The sequence below is a fragment of the Xenopus laevis genome, chromosome 9_10L, assembly GCF_017654675.1.
Source record: "Xenopus laevis strain J_2021 chromosome 9_10L, Xenopus_laevis_v10.1, whole genome shotgun sequence".
NCBI lineage: Eukaryota > Metazoa > Chordata > Amphibia > Anura > Pipidae > Xenopus > Xenopus laevis.
In genome coordinates this window covers 69,931,101-69,949,322 of record NC_054387.1, presented here as the reverse complement: position 1 = coordinate 69,949,322, position 18,222 = coordinate 69,931,101, and the positions used below count along the sequence as shown (strand labels likewise).

General features: G+C 40.5%; 1 protein-coding gene across 2 annotated transcripts; it reads left to right on the top strand.

Annotated features, from left to right (window-relative positions):
* The first annotated feature begins 1,786 nt into the window (after window positions 1-1,786).
* On the top strand, window positions 1,787-9,853 carry nr4a2.L (nuclear receptor subfamily 4 group A member 2 L homeolog). Of its 2 annotated transcripts, none has more exons than XM_018235787.2 (8): window positions 1,787-1,929; window positions 3,198-3,323; window positions 3,803-4,469; window positions 5,103-5,232; window positions 6,099-6,262; window positions 7,862-8,064; window positions 8,231-8,409; window positions 8,526-9,853. In XM_018235787.2, exons 3-8 carry the CDS (start codon window positions 3,816-3,818, stop codon window positions 8,780-8,782), a joined length of 1,587 nt encoding a protein of 528 aa, XP_018091276.1. In that variant the 5' UTR covers window positions 1,787-1,929; window positions 3,198-3,323; window positions 3,803-3,815; the 3' UTR covers window positions 8,783-9,853. The 2 variants fall into 2 exon arrangements, with proteins under 2 accessions (XP_018091276.1, XP_018091274.1); XM_018235785.2 differs by having other exon boundaries at window positions 3,625-4,469.
* Window positions 9,854-18,222: the final 8,369 nt, after the last annotated feature.

The window sequence follows — 18,222 nt, the reverse complement described above, 5'->3', positions numbered from 1 at the left end:
CAATTAAAGGCTATCACTTCACTAGTTTTCCAAAGAGCTGTCGGGAGCAAGGTCTGGTGCTGGTTTGTTTTATTCTGAATAACACAGCGTCTGCTCTATTAACACTACACAAAAAAGCCATGATCTGCCAATCCCAGCAGCAGGCAGGAATTAGACAGCTGGATTCACCGAGGGGGTAGAAGCTGCCACTTATATTCTTACAGAAGAGGATTCCTGCCTGCTGCCTGCAGCTCAGAGGTCCTGCATGGGCTGAGCTCCTAGTAGGGGAAAATACAGGATATGCTAAAGCTTTTGTAGTGGAGAGATAAAACAGTGCAAGCTTGGAAGCAGCATGAGAGATTATTCTTTCACCCACATGGCTAATTATAGGATACACGCTGCATATGTGTTTGGAAATGTTATGTAATTTTTGCCACCGGTGACTCAAGCAAATGCAGCAAGTAGAAGGAGGTTAGTAAATACACACATTTCATAAACAAAATAATCCCTTTATTAGTGAAAATACTGATGATGACAATGACAGAAGCTACTGACCCAGACAGCCATCTCTATGTGCTAAAAAAAAGTTGAATTTAGCTGGATTAAAGTCACCCTTGTTTATCATGAGACCCAATACAATGACAGCTGCTGCAGCACCTCTTCAGATGTAATCTGCAAACTCTCGCCTTCTTCAACAAATCTGCACACCAGGAAGCTGGACTATAACGTGCTCTGTATTCCTGTTGTTTCCACTGGTTTTTATAGCAACTGAGGTCTCTGTACTGCCACAAGCTGACTCCCCTCCCCGCCAGTACACCTCCCCATGATTGGCACTTCCACTCCAGCCTACATAAACAAAGGAGGTGTGAGGGCTCCTGGATGCTTTAGCTGGGCCAGCGAGATTAATTTGTCACCCAGGGAAACAAGAGAATGACCTGCTGGAGGGGGGGGGGGGTTAGGACACTGGAGTATGGTAAGGATTTTGCATAGCGCCTGGGGAACAAAATGTACCTATTAGGTGTATTTTATATATGTGCATATAGTGTACTCAGCGTATAAAATTGGCAATGTGATTACATTGTGACTTTCTAATTTTATTGTGAGAGTAGAGAGGGAAAGCAGGTGGTCAATAATGAAAAACAACATTTTCAACACACAATCCTACATATATTGGTAAACTGATTAAAGTGAAAGGGGGGGGGCTGGCTATGCTGTCTGGAGTGAGAATTATATAAAGCATGGATCTATACTCCCATCCCTAATGCCTGCAAGTGCAGTAGGAAGTGAGAGATGCAGTGCAACAACTACCATAGGGCTGCAGGTGGGAGATCATTATATATGTAAGAATCTACATACATGTGTCATTTTACTTTTATAATAAGAGACCCAGCTTCTGCCCAAAGCAAATGCGCCCTCTTCCCTGCCATACAGCTCTCGGAGTGACTGTCAGCACATGTGGCATCGCAGTAGTGACAAGAGATTGTGTACATACAGTCCATTCCCACAGTCACACTGTAGCCGTACAGTATAAACACAACATGTCAGCATGCAGCCACTGACCACGGCCCGAGCCCCCTACCCACTTACACATTCACACCCGCAGCTTCCTCGGGGGTTACCCGGTTACCCGCTGTAGGGAGCCTCTATAGAAAGCGATCAGCGGACTCGCTCCCACCTTAAAGGCTGCTCGCTGCGTGACGTCACGACGGAAATTTACCAAAGCCAACAGCACAGAGCCCAGTCGGCGCTGATTGGCTGGGACGCTGCTGACGTTGGGTGACGCTTGAGCCTTCTAATGTATGATAGCGCTGGAATACTGAGCCCACATAAACAAAGGCACATTGGAGGGACGGTAACACTGCGCTCCTGTACATAGAGACATCCAGCGCTCTGCTCGGGGGATGTGCACCCGCCTGCATGCATAGAGGCGCCGCTCCCACAGCACTGCAAGTAAGTGCCTGCAGCCTGCCTTCAGCTCCACTTCTCTTACTCTTCTTTCTGTCCTACCGGCATACTTTATTCTAATGGCAGGGATCACTGTCAGCTTTGCTACTGACACTTAATTGTATATATTCTTATGCCTACAACTTAAAGCTACTTATGAGATATATATATATATATATATATATATATATATATATATATATATATATATATATATATATATATATATATATATATATATATATATATACATACACACACACACACAGACACTACAACTCACATTTCATTCTAGAACATGCACTTATTTGGTTCGTCTCTAATGTAATGACTGCCAGAGAGGGCCTTGAAAAGGAGAAGAAAGTTTGGATATATAACTTACTGCGTTATTCAGATACAGTTACTTGTATGTTGGGGCTTGGAAGTCCATCCCTCTTCAACAGGTGTATTGGAAAGCTATTTTGCCTAGGATATTTGCTTTTGCATAAAGCATTTCCGCTCACCTGGTCAGGGTGAAGAGTATTTAATGTAGATTAGGTGATATTACTATATAGTGTACTTATAAGGAATGCTTATAAGGAATGCTGTCGCCGGACTATTCATTCTATATAATGTATAGCAATGAGAACCTACTGAATGATAGTATTTCAGTGTTATTATAATACACCTGTGTGCTTTTGGTCCCCGCTTCTTTGCTTTGCCTAATGTATTGCATGGATTATAGTAGCAGTGTATTACTCGTGTCTGATGCCCTTACTATGATGTGGATACTTTAAAACAGGTGAACCCCAGCTGAGTTTTTATAGGTTACTGAAGTAAAGCATTCTTGCTTTATCTACTGTCCAGCTCTTATCTAAAGTCATGGTAATTAATCGAATTAATCTGATTTAAATGAGGCCTTCTCAAGACACACCTGACGTTTATTCTTAGCCTGTCAAACTTTTAAGGCTTGTCATGATATGCTACCATTGATCTGCTGACCAGAGCTAAAAAAAAAAATCTGCACACACCTCAAAGCAAGTGCTGTGATTCAATAGCATGCCTTTCTGTGATTTACAGAAAGAAAAGGCACAAAAAAAAAGTTAGTAATAGCTATTGTCCTGTACAGGATTCCATTAACACCCCCGCAGCAGATTCCAAGTTGTGGTTTACCCAGCTGAAATACTCATTTTAAAAGGCCCCGTGATGCCAGAATTAAATGTCTGTTTGCAGTTGGCGATGTCACAATGGCCATTGTTGCAGCTATAAACCGAGGGACTCGATTTCTCTTTCAGATACACGTGCTGACAAGCTGGGTTCTTCTAAATCGAACGTTTCTAATCTTGGAAAGTTTGTTCCAACAAGAAATACAACACTGTCCTCCTTTACCTACATCGAAAAACCCCACAGCCCAGCTGAAGGTTTGTCCCTTTATTTGTGGCGAGCAATTAAATTGGGCAAGTTAGTGGAAAGGGATATCGTTAATTGTAAGGGGGTCTATAAGGAAGGATTACGGGGGAAGCGCTAAAATCTTTAGTTTGGGATTTTGATAATGAGTGAAGCAACAATGTATAACCATCCCAGGGACGATTAAAGTCCTTTCCGAGCTGGGTAAAAGAGCTTTGGGATAGAAAGAAGGATATTAAATCAAGAGGGTTACAATGGTGATGGGAAGTATCAAATTGAACAGTAAGGGTATCTATTAAATTGTTTCATTTACAGCCATGCCCTGTGTTCAGGCTCAGTATGGGTCATCGCCTCAAGGAGCCAGCCCAGCTTCCCAGAGCTACAGTTACCACTCTTCAGGAGAATACAGCTCCGATTTCTTAACTCCAGAGTTTGTCAAGTTTAGCATGGACCTCACCAACACTGAAATCACTGCCACCACTTCTCTCCCCAGCTTTAGTACCTTTATGGACAACTACAGCACAAGTTACGACGTCAAGCCTCCTTGCTTGTATCAAATGCCCATCTCCGGCCAGCAGTCTTCTGTAAAAGTGGAAGATATACAGATGCACGGCTACCAACAACACAGTCACCTGCCACCCCAAACCGAGGAGATGATGTCCCATTCAGGCTCGGTCTACTACAAACCTTCATCACCCCCCACTTCCAATACTCCTGGTTTCCCTATTCAGCACAGTCCAATGTGGGACAACCATGGGTCTCTGCACAGTTTCAATCAAAACTATGTGACCACCAGAGGAGGTCCTGTCTCGAGGCTTTCCTTGTTCTCTTTCAAACAATCTCCACCTGGAACGCCTGTGTCTAGTTGTCAGATGCGGTTTGATGGCCACCATGTGTCTATGAACCCTGAGACCTCTGGAGCCCACCATGTAGTAGATGGACAAACATTTGCAGTCCCCAATCCCATCAGAAAGCAGGCATCTATGGGCTTCCCTGGGCTACAGCTTGGTCATGCATCGCAACTGATAGATAGCCAGGTACCTTCACCGCCTTCTAGAGGGTCTCCATCAAACGAGGGTCTCTGTGCTGTTTGTGGGGACAACGCTGCTTGCCAACACTATGGAGTTCGCACATGTGAAGGATGCAAAGGCTTTTTCAAGGTTAGTATACAAATGACTTTAGTGATGTATTGGGATTGTCCCTGAACATTTTGAGTTGGTTGCTAAGGTCCATGTAGAATTGTTTATTCAGTTATATAACCAAGAACCTTGACATTCACATCCATGGTTCCCACCACCTTCCCAGGCTAACAATTACCTTAACTGGCCAAACCAGGCGCTCGGTGGGACCTTTATTTTTTCTTGCAATGTATTATTAGCCTTCCCTTCAGATAAATTGGTTAGGACAGAGAACCGTGTCTGGGCTAACCAAGTGGAACAGAATTCCCTATGGTGAAATTAAGTGATCTCTTTATTTCACCATCCTGATTGAATAATCTTATCGTTGGAAATAGAGAATTCTCCAAGGGCTGTAAATAATATGAATGCCCACAGATTTGTATTTACCGAGCGCTTTCTCCTTTCTCCTCTTGGCATATAAAAGCCAGCCAGGAGCTGCCAGGACAGCTGAAATGTTAATACTATCAATTTGCTTCTGTTAAATGCCATCTACAAAAAAAAAAGAGAGACAGAAATTCTAGACTTTTTTTTTTTTTTTTTATTCTCAGTTCTGTGACACTGGGTGTAAAAAGAATGTAACAAACGAGCCTAATTGCCTTTTCCTTTCCCTTGCAGCGCACAGTGCAGAAAAATGCCAAATATGTTTGTTTAGCGAATAAGAACTGTCCGGTGGACAAAAGGCGTAGGAATAGATGTCAGTACTGCCGGTTCCAAAAGTGTCTGGTTGTCGGTATGGTCAAAGAAGGTAAATGTCGGGCAAATACGTTATTTCTTTATAATGCGTGATGCATGGGTATATTTTATAGATATATACATATATGATATGTTAGTGTATAGGATCTGTAATTATTCAAAGCCAGTGACATCCCAAGTGGGCATAGATGGAGGGATGGGGCTACAAATTCCATCAGGTTGCCTTTGGGGGATGTAGATTAGGTAACGTTGTAAACGCAGGAACATAGCTTACTTTGTGATTGTTAGATAATAGATTGATACCCTGAGTGACTGTTAATTAAATCATATGTAAATGACATATTGCATTGTGATATTATTTGATGTATATATGCAGCCACAGAGATAGTGGTGATGAGAGAGAGAGAGAGAGAGAGAGAGAGAGAGAGATATGTGTAAGTAGATGATAGATAGATAGATAGATAGATAGATAGATAGATAGATAGATAGATAGATAGATAGATTAGATAGATAAATAATTATATAGAACGTCATGCCACTCGCTTTTATACCAGTGCCACTCTAACAAATCGTACCAACATTGCCACACACATACACCAGGAATCGTTCTGTCTGCGTTACTGGAGCAAACTGTGCCCATAGTATTTCTGAGGCTTACACCTTGTCTTTACTTGGGCTTTGCCAGACACAGTGTCCTTTTCCACCTATGTTGCTGAAGAGAGTCTGGCAGCTCCCACCAATCACACACACACACAGTGAGATTTCCGTGCCAGCGAGTTGCAGAGTAGCAGAGTCCCGGGTGCATGGCACGCAGGCTGGAGTCAAGGCTGTCTTTGTAATGAGACAGAGTAACAATGAGAGGAAAGAATGTGAGTGGGAAGTGAATCCTGAACACCCTGTTTCTTTTCTTGATTTCAGTGGTCCGCACAGACAGTTTAAAAGGTCGGAGGGGTCGCCTGCCATCTAAGCCCAAGAGTCCCCAGGAGCCATCTCCCCCCAGCCCCCCTGTGAGTCTGATCAGTGCACTAGTGAGAGCCCACGTTGACTCCAATCCGGCAATGAGCAGTCTGGACTATTCCAGGGTAAGTGTGGCCCTTAAGGTAGTGGGACAACTGTGTCTCTCGGGCAGGCTAGTGTGGTGGCGCTCTTTGACTGGGACCTGCAGGTCTGTGGCTGCACAGTTCACAATGTGGAAGCGCTTTCCCCCGGCTTGGAGCTGCAGGTGTCGGTCAGCAAGTTTCACAGCTGGAAAGCGCTCAGCTCTGGCCGGAATAGAATCAGCAGGCCTTGAACTTCACGGGACACTGTTAGCAATAGCAGCACTTATCCCTACCTGACAACTAGTCTCGCTCAACTGTGGGGAAGTGCGCCTACATGTCTGGGAACGTGGCCAGCTTAGGGTGTAGTGTTGGGGTCACACTTACCTGCCTGGGAGCTGCAAATCAAGATTAGCTAACAGCACTATGTTGGGGTGTAAGCTTCTGTGCTGTGAAAAAAAGAAAGATTAGGGAGCGCTTCCCTTACTGGATCACTTAGTAATCACCTATTTATACACGTTTGTTATACACATTGTTTGGCTTGATAAAGAGCTGGTATAGCTCGAAATGTTGCCGATGCACGAATAAATATCATTTATCACAGAACAGAGTGCTGCTGCAGTTACTTCAATCCAGGGAGCGCTTCCCTGACACCCCATAATGCTGCACTAATAGAAACACTAACTGATGTGTCCCCCAAGTCATTAGATCTGTATGTGGCGCAGGGTGCTATGCAAAAGTGCAGGGCTTGCACCAGCATTTATCCTTATCACAATTGCACTCGGTTTTTGACTGAATTTCGCTCCTTTAAAAAATAATTGCGTCAATTTGCAGTTATGGCCGACTCTCTTTGCAACCCTCAGTTGGACTGCACTGTTCACTCTCCAGCATTTGCTCGGCTCATTTGGCTAATTCATGTAAATCACGTGTAGCGTTCCCTGTTATTCGGAATTATTGCTCTTGCGCGGGGCGTTGCAGTAGAGCAGGTGCAGTGCATCTTTCAACACTAGTGTATTTATTTCTCTCCCACTGTTTCACAAGTTATTATACTAGTGACGAAACCACGATTTCCCCGCAAACTTTCCATCACCAGTAACTCTACTGCTACGACAGTATCACAAATTCTGAATAAATGTTAAAATCCCATTGACCCTTTCCAGTGACTCTCTCATTATTCTCTGGGAATCCTGCCCCAGTGATCTGGCTTACCCGCTGGCCATTACTATTACCCTTGGAAATTCACACCTAATCCAACTTTCTCCCTCTCACTGTTTGCACAAGTGAATTTGCACTAGTTACTCTATTTGCGTTAAACCCTACAGAGCTTGCACAGTGGAACAGATCTGCCCAGGCCTCTGCTCTGTGTGTTTCAACCATCCCTTTTTTGTTTTATAGTCAGTAGACTCAATGCTTGTCAATGTATGTGTATATGGCATTAGAGATTTATAAAGCAAGCGCAGACCTTATGGCTCAATCCATGACTGAATTAATTGCAATGGGTACCTCATTTTCCTACTGGTCACAGACAGTTTTAATTGTTCCTAAACAAAACTCTCTTGGTGTAACAAGGTTAGCAATTTCACGGGTTATATATTTTGGAAAACCTCATTAAGGATATTTTCCCCTCTCTCTCCCCATCTTCAGTTTCAGGCTAACCCAGAGTATCAGATGAATGCAGACGACACACAACACATCCAACTGTTTTATGATCTGCTGACCGGTTCTATGGAGATCATTAGAGGTTGGGCAGAAAAGATCCCCGGATTCGCTGAGCTGCACAAACAGGACCAAGACTTGCTCTTTGAGTCGGCTTTCCTGGAACTTTTCGTCTTGCGGTTGGCATACAGGTAATTACCAAATTAGGGTCTTAATTGTTATATCAGCTCCCCTTCTTTCAAGGTCAATTGATTTGCATTTTATTCTCTCTGTAATAATTAGAAGGCATTTTAATGGCCATTTATTCTTCCCACACTAATTAGTTTTTTCTTCTCCTTCCCCCTGTATTAATTGTAGGTCTAACCCGGCAGAGGGTAAACTCATCTTCTGCAATGGGGTTGTCCTCAACAGACTGCAGTGTGTTCGTGGTTTTGGGGAATGGATAGATTCCATCGTTGAGTTTTCTTCCAATTTACAGAGCATGAACATAGACATATCAGCTTTCTCCTGTATTGCAGCTCTCACCGTGATTACAGGTCAGTATCTGCGACGAAAACAAATATGTCAAATTGCGCATTGCGCGATACGTGACGCGTTAATAAAGCCATTAATGATTAATATGTATTTATATGTTTTTTTTTCTTCTTTCTAGAGAGACACGGATTGAAAGAACCAAAACGAGTAGAAGAACTCCAGAATAAAATTGTAAACTGCCTCAAAGACCACGTGACATTTAATAATGGGGGGTTAAATCGCCCTAATTACCTTTCTAAACTCTTAGGGAAACTGCCTGAACTTCGCACTTTGTGCACCCAAGGACTGCAACGCATATTCTACCTGAAGCTGGAAGACTTGGTACCTCCACCTGCCATCATTGACAAATTGTTTCTGGACACATTACCGTTTTAAAGACTGTTTTGAGTAAACTCTAAAAAGACATTACCTTGCTGTAGGACATGGTAACAGCTTCAGCTTGTGTGCCAAAAATATGCCAGCGGACTACCTGGCACCTCTGCCAATTGCTGAGGGATAAGGGGCACAGCAACGGCTGGCATGGATTCTCCAATAGGAACAAGACACTCCTTCCCAACTTTATTTTTGTTTTGTTTTTGTTTGGTTATTACTTATCGGCTGCCATCAATCGTTTTTTTTTCTAAATCGAAGACTGCTGAATTTACTACTAGCGCAAAGAAAAGAATTAATTGAGGCAAAGTATTAAGGTGCCCACCAAACCACCACCCCCCATTTCTGAAGGAGGGAGAGGGGGGTTGGGGGGGACTGACAGTTTTCTGTTGTAAAAGAAAGCTTGTAATATATTGTTTAACTCTATGTTCAGTGGATGGCATGACAGAAGGCAAAGGCTTGTATATGTATAAGATACACAGTTTTAGATATTTTTAATGATATTGTGCCTATTTATGAATAAATATTAAACCGATTCTAAAAGCTGTGTTTGCAAAACAAATACAAAGAAATAAAATTACAATTAAAAAAAAAAACTAAAAAAAAAGTTATCTGACTGAAAGGGGTGCATGTTTATACCTACTAGGTCGGGGATATAAATGCTATAGGCAATTGCTATTTCAGTAATGTCTATATTATATAAATAGTATTCAGACACTATGTAGTCTGTTAGATTTTATAAAGAACTGGCAGTTAGGCGAAGTTCACATTTTTCTCAGCTGTAACATACCCATAACAGAGGGATACACAGTGTTTGTAACACCGTCCAGCATTCCTTGTTTGTAAGTGTTGTATGTACTGTTGATGTGGGAAAAACTACAAAAAACGTTTATATCTTGAATTATTTTCTCGTCCAAGGCGAAACTTGCATGCAACTTGCTTCAAACGGTTTCCAGAGTGCAAAAACATGCAAAAACTCCCTGGAAATTACTGAGCACTTTGACATTTTTTTTAATGTCTCAAATTGTCAGTTAATATATTATTTCATGTTTCAGTAAAATTTGTTATATTGCCATAGCCTCTAGTATGTTTATTTTTTTTTACATCTCCTCACATTAAAACATTTACTCTTATATGGTCTATAACATTTACAAATACTTCCTTTTTGCAATTTTTAAAAAACGAATTTTAAATGGAGAAAAACATCTTCAATGTGAATAGATAATATATCATTTCGGTTATCTGTAATAAGAGTTGTGTGCCTGTTTATTTTAAATTACAAATAAAATCACAAAACCATATAGCAGCCACTCACACAGGCACGCTCATACAAAGCGTTGGAATCTGGTTAGTTTTCATTTTGAATATACAGTTTTTTGTTGCTACTTTAATACATGACACACAATATGGCAAGGTTTCCAATGAGTTTCCTATAAGTAACCACTGTGTATTATTTATACAGCATCCCAAGGTACCCTCAGGCAATACATGACACACATTTCTGCTCTGGAATTAGATTTTAGATGGTTTTGTTTCATCAATGAAAATGTTTTCCTTTGAAAACTCTAGTATTATAGAATGTAATTTAGCAGTTGAAAAGCAGTTTGGAGATCACATATAGAACTAGGGGTTTTATTTATAAATATATATAAAGAAGTATCTCTTCTTTTTAATATGCTCAGCCCTGTTCAATGCTACTCTGATTAGCTGAATGAATGAACTAAAGCTGTTACAGGTTTAGATTATGGTACAATACAATAACAATATAAATACAATCTACGTTGAGAAGTCAGGCTTTTTAGAGAAAAGTTGCATATGCAATATATCACACTGCATGTTCTCAACCGGATTGGGGCGAAGCTTTTGTGCTTTTGTTTCCTAAAGTCTTTCAAAAGTATTATTATCATTAGTTTAGGATAGATTTCACCCCAACACTGACAATAACACATAGTTAATCCCAGAGGAATTAAAAAAATAATAATACAATAAAACGAATCCACCTTGCACTTTATCATTTATTTTAAATATGTTGGCTGGATGGAATTAAATCAGCTCATGTATTCTGAATTGATCAACCCTACTGAATTCGGGAATATGTTAAAATACTATTCAAAAAGGGGGGAGAAAATCCCCTTTTTTATTTTTGAATGTACTGTTATTAATTTTATCAAAAGACAAGCCCTAAATAATTGATGCCTAAAACTCATTGAAAAATATTTTAATTTCTCAGTTGCTTTTCTTGGGGAGGGGGGGGGTCAGATAACTCTGCAGCTCTCTATCGATTCGTTTCTTTTCCTCTACTATCTTCTATTTTTCCTTTCTTCTTGAACATCAGACAGACATTCACTCTATTTAGAACCGGCGATCAATACCAGAGATTTAATACAAATATTTACCTGCCTTTCATTGGCACCTCGCTCTAATGTTCCAGAGTTCCATTTAACTGCTAATCCCCTTTGAAAATCAGTACATCAAGAATGATGCAATAATAAGTCTATTTATCTATCTATTATCTATCTATCTATCTATCTATCTATCTATCTATCTATCTATCTATCTATCGTCTATCGTATATATTTGATCGGCCCTGAACATTTTAAGAGTTTTTATTAAATAATTTATTTTTGACCTCCTTGGATCCTATTGAAAATTCAATCATTCCCATTATTTTTTTCCTGTTTAAAAAAAATATGCAGTTATCCCCCCACATTGCATTGAAAACAAGTTGTCGGGCGGCAAGTCTATCCAAGCCTCTTGGTTATAAAGTATCTGTATATTGGTCGCTAATCTGTGGAATACATACCTTAAATCGCTATTAAGATGACATCTGTATATTTATCCAGCATGATTTTTTCATGCAGAATTGATCGAGGGAAAGTCTCAGTGAATGTCAGGGTTGCGATTTGTAATTGCAGCGATCGCAGCTTCTGCAGGGAACTGTTTAAACGCGCGCAGAAAGCACTTGCTGATCAGGCACAATGGTTTGTTTGTCCAGGATGCTAAACTCTGCACAATACCTTATTGTGACATTAACATTTATTATTATTTTTTTTTAATAATTTAACATCGCATATTTGACATTGCTGTTGGGAAACGGAGGGATGTTTATTATTGATGCGCACAATAAGTTTCTAGAAATTGAATAAAAGACCAGTTTCCACCTGCGCACAGTGTAAGATACATGTCCACTGATGTAAGGAAAGGGTTAAACCAACATCCTTCCCTGGGTGACTTTTTCTCCTGCTCCTTCATTCACGGCTATTTGCTTCGCTATATTAAGTTTAGTCGCCTTCGGGCTATATTTAGGGGTGTTTAGAAGCTTCAGTTTCGGGGAGTTTATTCAATTATAGAGGGAAGGAAAGTACAAGCTTTGGTTTAAATCAAGTGCTGACTTTTTACCCCTATTTTAATCTCCATCGTTTTGTATTCTAAACACAGATATGGCTTACAGGGTTAAAGCAATGAATACAAATGACGCAATGGTTTGCGCTAAAGAGTCTAATTACTGTTAAAAGTCTAATTACAGATTTCATGCTGCTAAACCGAGAGCCATCATAACAAGTTACACACGTATAAAAACACGTTCCCTATCTCTCTCTCTGTCTTGTCTCTAGTACAGACACAAATAAACAGGGTTGGGGCTGATGGATATGCAGGGAATTATGTGAGGGTTGGCAGATTTCCTGGCAAATTAGTTGGAGGCAGATGGGTATGCTGGAGGGGTTTATGGATTTGATGGGGGAGAATTTGGGGACTAGTGTATATGCTGGGAAAAGATTGTAGGGAATGATGGATATGCTGTAAAAGAGTCTAATGGCTTATGGATATTGTGGAGGAGGATTTGAGGACTGATAGATATGCTGGAGAAGGAATTTAGGGTCTTATATGTGTGGTGGTGGGGTTGGGACAGATAGATATCAGGAGAAGGGATTTAGGGGTTTATGGATGTGAAAGGAGATGATTTTTGGATTAATATATATGATGGGGATAGACGCTTATAGTATGTGGGGCAAATTTGGGGATTGGTGGATATATATGTGCTGGGGAGCAGTTTGGGTACATATGGATATGTTTGGGAAGGTATTTGGATACTGTAAGATATATTTTTTGGAGATGGAATTCAAACTTAAATTTATACTCTTGCAAGGAAGTTTTGTGACTGACTGATGACTGTTTTAGGTGCTGATGGATATACTTAGGTTGAAGTATGTGGAAGCATTAGGAAGGAGATTGGAGACTGATAGATATTTTTGTGAAGTAGTTGAGGACCAGTAGATATGCTTGGGAAGAAGACTGGGGGTTGATGGGTATGCTGGGGAGGATGTTTGGAGATTTATGGATATGAGGGAAGGAGTTTGGGATGGTAGGGTTCTAGTTGGGAAGGAGATTTGGGACAGATAGATATTGTGAGAAATTCGTTTGGGGACTGACGGAAATGTGGAAAAGGGTTTAGGGACGGATGGAGGGATGGAGGAAAGGTTTGGGGTTAATGGATATGGTGGGGATGGAGTTTAGGGACTTTTGGATATGTTGAGGAATGGTTTGCTGGTGCGGTGTATTTGCTCATATGATGGAGAAAGAAAACCAGTATTCATACTGTATAGTACATTTCCTTTGTAGGTTGTTCTTGAAAGTTGTTTCAGAAAGTACAGTTCTGGCTGATGCTGTGCTGCAGCAAGGATGTTTTGAGATGCTGGTAATTGTGCTTCTTTGTGAGGACTGGTAAATTATTGGATCTTCCTGGGCCCTACAGTACATTTTACCAATTCTTTCTAAACTATGAGTTACTGTAACAGTGAAACTCTATGGAGAAATCCATTGTTATTAAAAAGATCAAGGGACACAACTCTCAGTTAAATCCATACCTTCAAGTACATTGTGACAAATTCTATTGGGGGAATGTAATATGGTTCACTAGTGAAAAAAACGTTCTTGCAAACGTTCGCAACCATGTTTACGTCCTTTTTGACTGATTACAGACCTCAATGACTTAATCGCACGTTTGCAACCAAATGGCTTTGTGCAGTGTATGTAATAAAATTTCGCAATTGCAAAGCGAGTAGGTGTTAATGCTAAACCTTTGCTTAGTAATAATACGCAATGTAATATTCACCAGTGAATGATTTTACATTGCGAGTAGTGCTAAACATTTGCAAAGATGCCATTTTTAAATAACGCTTGTGACTTTTAATTGCATTCCTCCTTGCATCTGCACACAATGCGCAAAAAAAGCAAGCAGTGCCCTTTCTCTTTACCCACCTTGATGCCAATCATAGAGGCAGCAGAGAGCCACTCTTCTCTAGTTGCAGTTATACAATACAGAATCCTATTGACAAGTGGATTCTTCCTCTCACAGGCAGCCGTGTTTGATTAAGCACAATCTCCTGCAAATAAGGCAGAGACAGAAGCACAGCTGCAGCCGTAAAAGGAAAAGTAGGGGCATAGGAGTTGTCAGGCTGGCAAAATGATTGCTTTTTAAGAGGGTGACCTTGCTAGTCTGGATGCCCCTACCTGGCCAAGTTGGGAATAGTCTGCTCAGGCACAAAACTCCTTTCTGAGCTCTCCATGGTGCTTGTTAAAGGGAGAGAGCGAACTAAGAAGTCAAGGGTACTGATCCATTCATTCTGAGTTTTGAGCTGCTTTATAACAGATTAATGCCAATATCATTTATATAAAAGTGACATAAAAAATCCACTATGCAGCTATGGGAATTGGTAGAAATGTTGGCTCATTGTATAATTCCCCAATTCCCACCCCTCTTGAGGCATGGGGAGGGGGTACCAGTTGTAAAAGCTTTTGTTTTGCTTTGTGTGTCTGTGTATGGCCAACTTTGATGTAGCTGTGGCTAGAAGCAAGCAGGAAGAAATACAAATTAACGGAGGGCACTCCAAACTCAGCTATAAATAGATTTTAATTCTCTCATACAATATGTATGCGAGGTACAGACAACCCAGGGGTACAACCGCAGTCCATACCCAAAGCTCAATACACAGTATTTTGGGCATGGACACTCACACAATTTTTTTGCAAATAAAAGGAGGTATGAAAAAATATTTCTTTATATTTCAAATAATAAAGCATACATCAAAACATAAATGGCCGTTCAGTATAATACATACACAGCAGTATAACAGAGATATACATACCACCAAGCAGTATATTTCAAGGCAAAAAAGAAACCACCACAACAGACAGATACAATTGCCAAAGATGAGAATTCCCCAACGTTTCGGCACTATAGCCTTTGTCAAGGGGAGCTTGAGATCATTCATAATTCAAGGGCAGCTGCTCCAACTGGCAACTTTCATCTAAACATACCCATGATATGATTTACAGTGGCTAAGTAAAGATTAGTGGGGCCCAGTAATCATTGGAAATAAAGCCTTTTTCTGTGGACATAAATTTAAACTGCTTATCAGTCATTGCCTCCACTACTCCCATTATATATATCTAGGCTAGGACCCCCAGCATTCACAGGGTTTGTTTCCTCTATAGTTACACCATTTATACAGAGAAACTTCTTTTCTATTATATCCTTACTATTTTTGAGATCAAAAAGGAAATTTAAGGTTCGCAGCTGTTGTTACTCCATTTACATGGATTATTCTAAAACTCTTAAAGGGGAAATGATACTCAGACTAAACACACCTTACTGTTGCAGGTTCCACAAGAGCACTGTCCTGCTCCTCCTCTCATTGTCCCAGAAGGTCAGAGGTGTGCATCAAATGTCCGGCATCTTGGTGTAGGGGGCAGTGCATGTTTTGGCTAGGAGAAGAAGGATTGCGCCAAAAGGTAAGACATGGTTTGCAGCTCTTTACAGTGTACACAGCAGTCAAACGGCCTTATACTAAATGAAACATTAAAAAAAATGTTTGTTCTGTGCTTACACATGGCAATTTATCATTGTGATACCTGTCTGGGTTATGTTATGTACTGGTACTGAGCATATAACATAACACAGAACTCTGGACCACAGCTGCATTTTGTATGTCTGCACTTGAAAACCTCATCTGCAGGACAAATGTTATCCCTGGGCCCCCTTATACCATCTTGCCTTAATATACATATATATCTATGTCTCTTTTCTTTTCTCTATTATACACCCTGCCCCGCATTTAAAGCCCCTTCAGAAATTTATCTGTGGGACACAGGGGACTTTTTCTTTTACTGTATCAACTGCTGCTCTCTGTAGCCCCACAGACAGTGGGGGTGGCTCTATCCTCTCTGCTTGCACCCCAAAGAAAGCTCTGTTAAGCAAAAGTAAAGCACTTGTTCTGCTCCCAACCATTTCCATCCCAGAGGTATTTTAGAAATACAATAAAATGCATGGAGAGGGCTGGTTCCTCTGGCAAAATGATGAATGCTGCTAATTTGCAAAGCCCAAACTATCTAAATGAAAGGTTATGCATCCATTTAAGGGAATTAATCTGGGCATATTTGGGGTGATTTTAAATGTTGTCTCGTTAACAGCCAAAGGGAGCACTGCATAGCTGCTCATATAGCTGCTGCTTAGGGCACTTTGGTATCAGAAGTAGAAAATAAAGATTAACCTGTGCATTCCCAAGTATCCTGCATCCAAGCTCTTTATGAAACAGTTCCAGCGTGACTGTAGCCCCAAATATTGATCTGGTAATAGAGGGCAAGTCAGAAGACTCCCAACTAAAGAAAATAAAAAAAACATTGGTGTCTCATGAATGAAATGGAAACTCACACAGTCCGTGTTTCTGCGCAATATTTTGACTTTGCAGTCTGTCCCATGTCCCATGTGATGAATATGCATCACCATGTTCTCTTTGAGTCCAAACAATAACCTTCAGACTGAGCCCTGGCAACCAAGGGGCAAATTTACTAAAGGGCGAACTTTCGCCTCGGAAGGCTCTGCCACACTTAGCGCAACTTTGTCAGACATTAATTTGTGCACATATGCTAATTTATCACAATGCATCTTGGAAGACGAACGTTGCCACCTAAAATTTGTCAGCGCTGGCTTTTCTAAGCGAACTTCCGCTAGCGTTACTTTCTTCCTAGAGAAACCTTGTTGACATACTTAAGCTTACATCAACTTAAATAAGGTGGGTACATATACTGTAGGTCATATATATGTCTTTGTTAGTCAGTGTTGGTGAAATAGCTGAAAGTGGCCATTTATTATTAAAAATGTCCAAGGAAGCAAAATAAAGACAAAAGATATCCTCTATTGTCCAAGACACAAGCCCATCCTATATCAAATGTGGCATGAACTTTAAATTGCTAAAATAAAAAAAAAAAATATTTAACAGTTACAATTTTTACACATAATCCCACATTAAAATAGGACTATTAGGATTAAAATAAGATTAAAATCAACTCTGGCGAAAAGGCTAACGGATTGGAAAGTTCACCTGGCGAAAGGGTACCAAACTAGTGCTGAGGTCTTTCGCTAGCGAATTGTCCTCTATGCCTTTTAGTAAATTTGCGATGTTCCTGCTTTTAGTAGATTTAGTAAATCTGCCCTCAAGTATCCCAGAGTTTGGTACAAGATGAGATAAGATAAAGGGAAAGACATCATCAACTAATCCTAAACATAGGCTACTTGTTTAGTCCAGTATAATCCTGTCTGACTGCAGTTCTATCAAATACTCATTGTCTATATGAGGTTGAAGATAAAACCAAAATACTGTTAACTCTGTTTGTATGGAGTCACATGATTGCTATAAATAAGGTACTGAAGGTCTCCAGGAGTGTGACATTATTTATAGAAGCAGATGCAGCTGTCTGATAAATGCGAGTGACCAGGGAGATTAACATGAGGCCTTCCCAGAGCTACAGACTTGTCAGGAATATTCCTCACTGCTCACTGAGGTGCGATTTACAACTCACTTACAGTGACCCTTCAGTAACTGGATTTCTGAGAACCTATGGGACATAGGCCTTTGTGGGACTGCAGGGCTCACTCATAGACAAAAAGAAGCACTGGATGCTGCCTGAAAAGGGAAATGCTGCCCTCAGTGCTCCAGCAAGGATTACGTACAGGGTGTATCTATGAATCTATCTTTCTCTATCTATCTGTCTCTATCATCTATCTACCATCTGTCTGTCTGTCTGTCTGTCTACTTACACATATATCCATCTATCTATCTGTCTAGTCTATCATCATCACCACATCTCTGTGTCTGCATATATACATCAAATAATATAGTAATGCAGTCTTGTTATCTACATTTACTATTTATCTAACTCTCTATAGTGTACTTGTGTCTGTCAGTCTGTATATCTATCTGTCTATCATCTATATATATCATCTTTCTAGGCTGTCTGTCTGTCTATCTATAGAATACGGGTTTGGCTCAAGAGCCACTACAGCTCATTGCCCTGATATCCTGACAATTTAGCGCTCTAATTTTGCAGTGAATTATATGGTGTGAACACCCTTCCCTTAAATCTATGGTGCAGTCACATCTGACGCA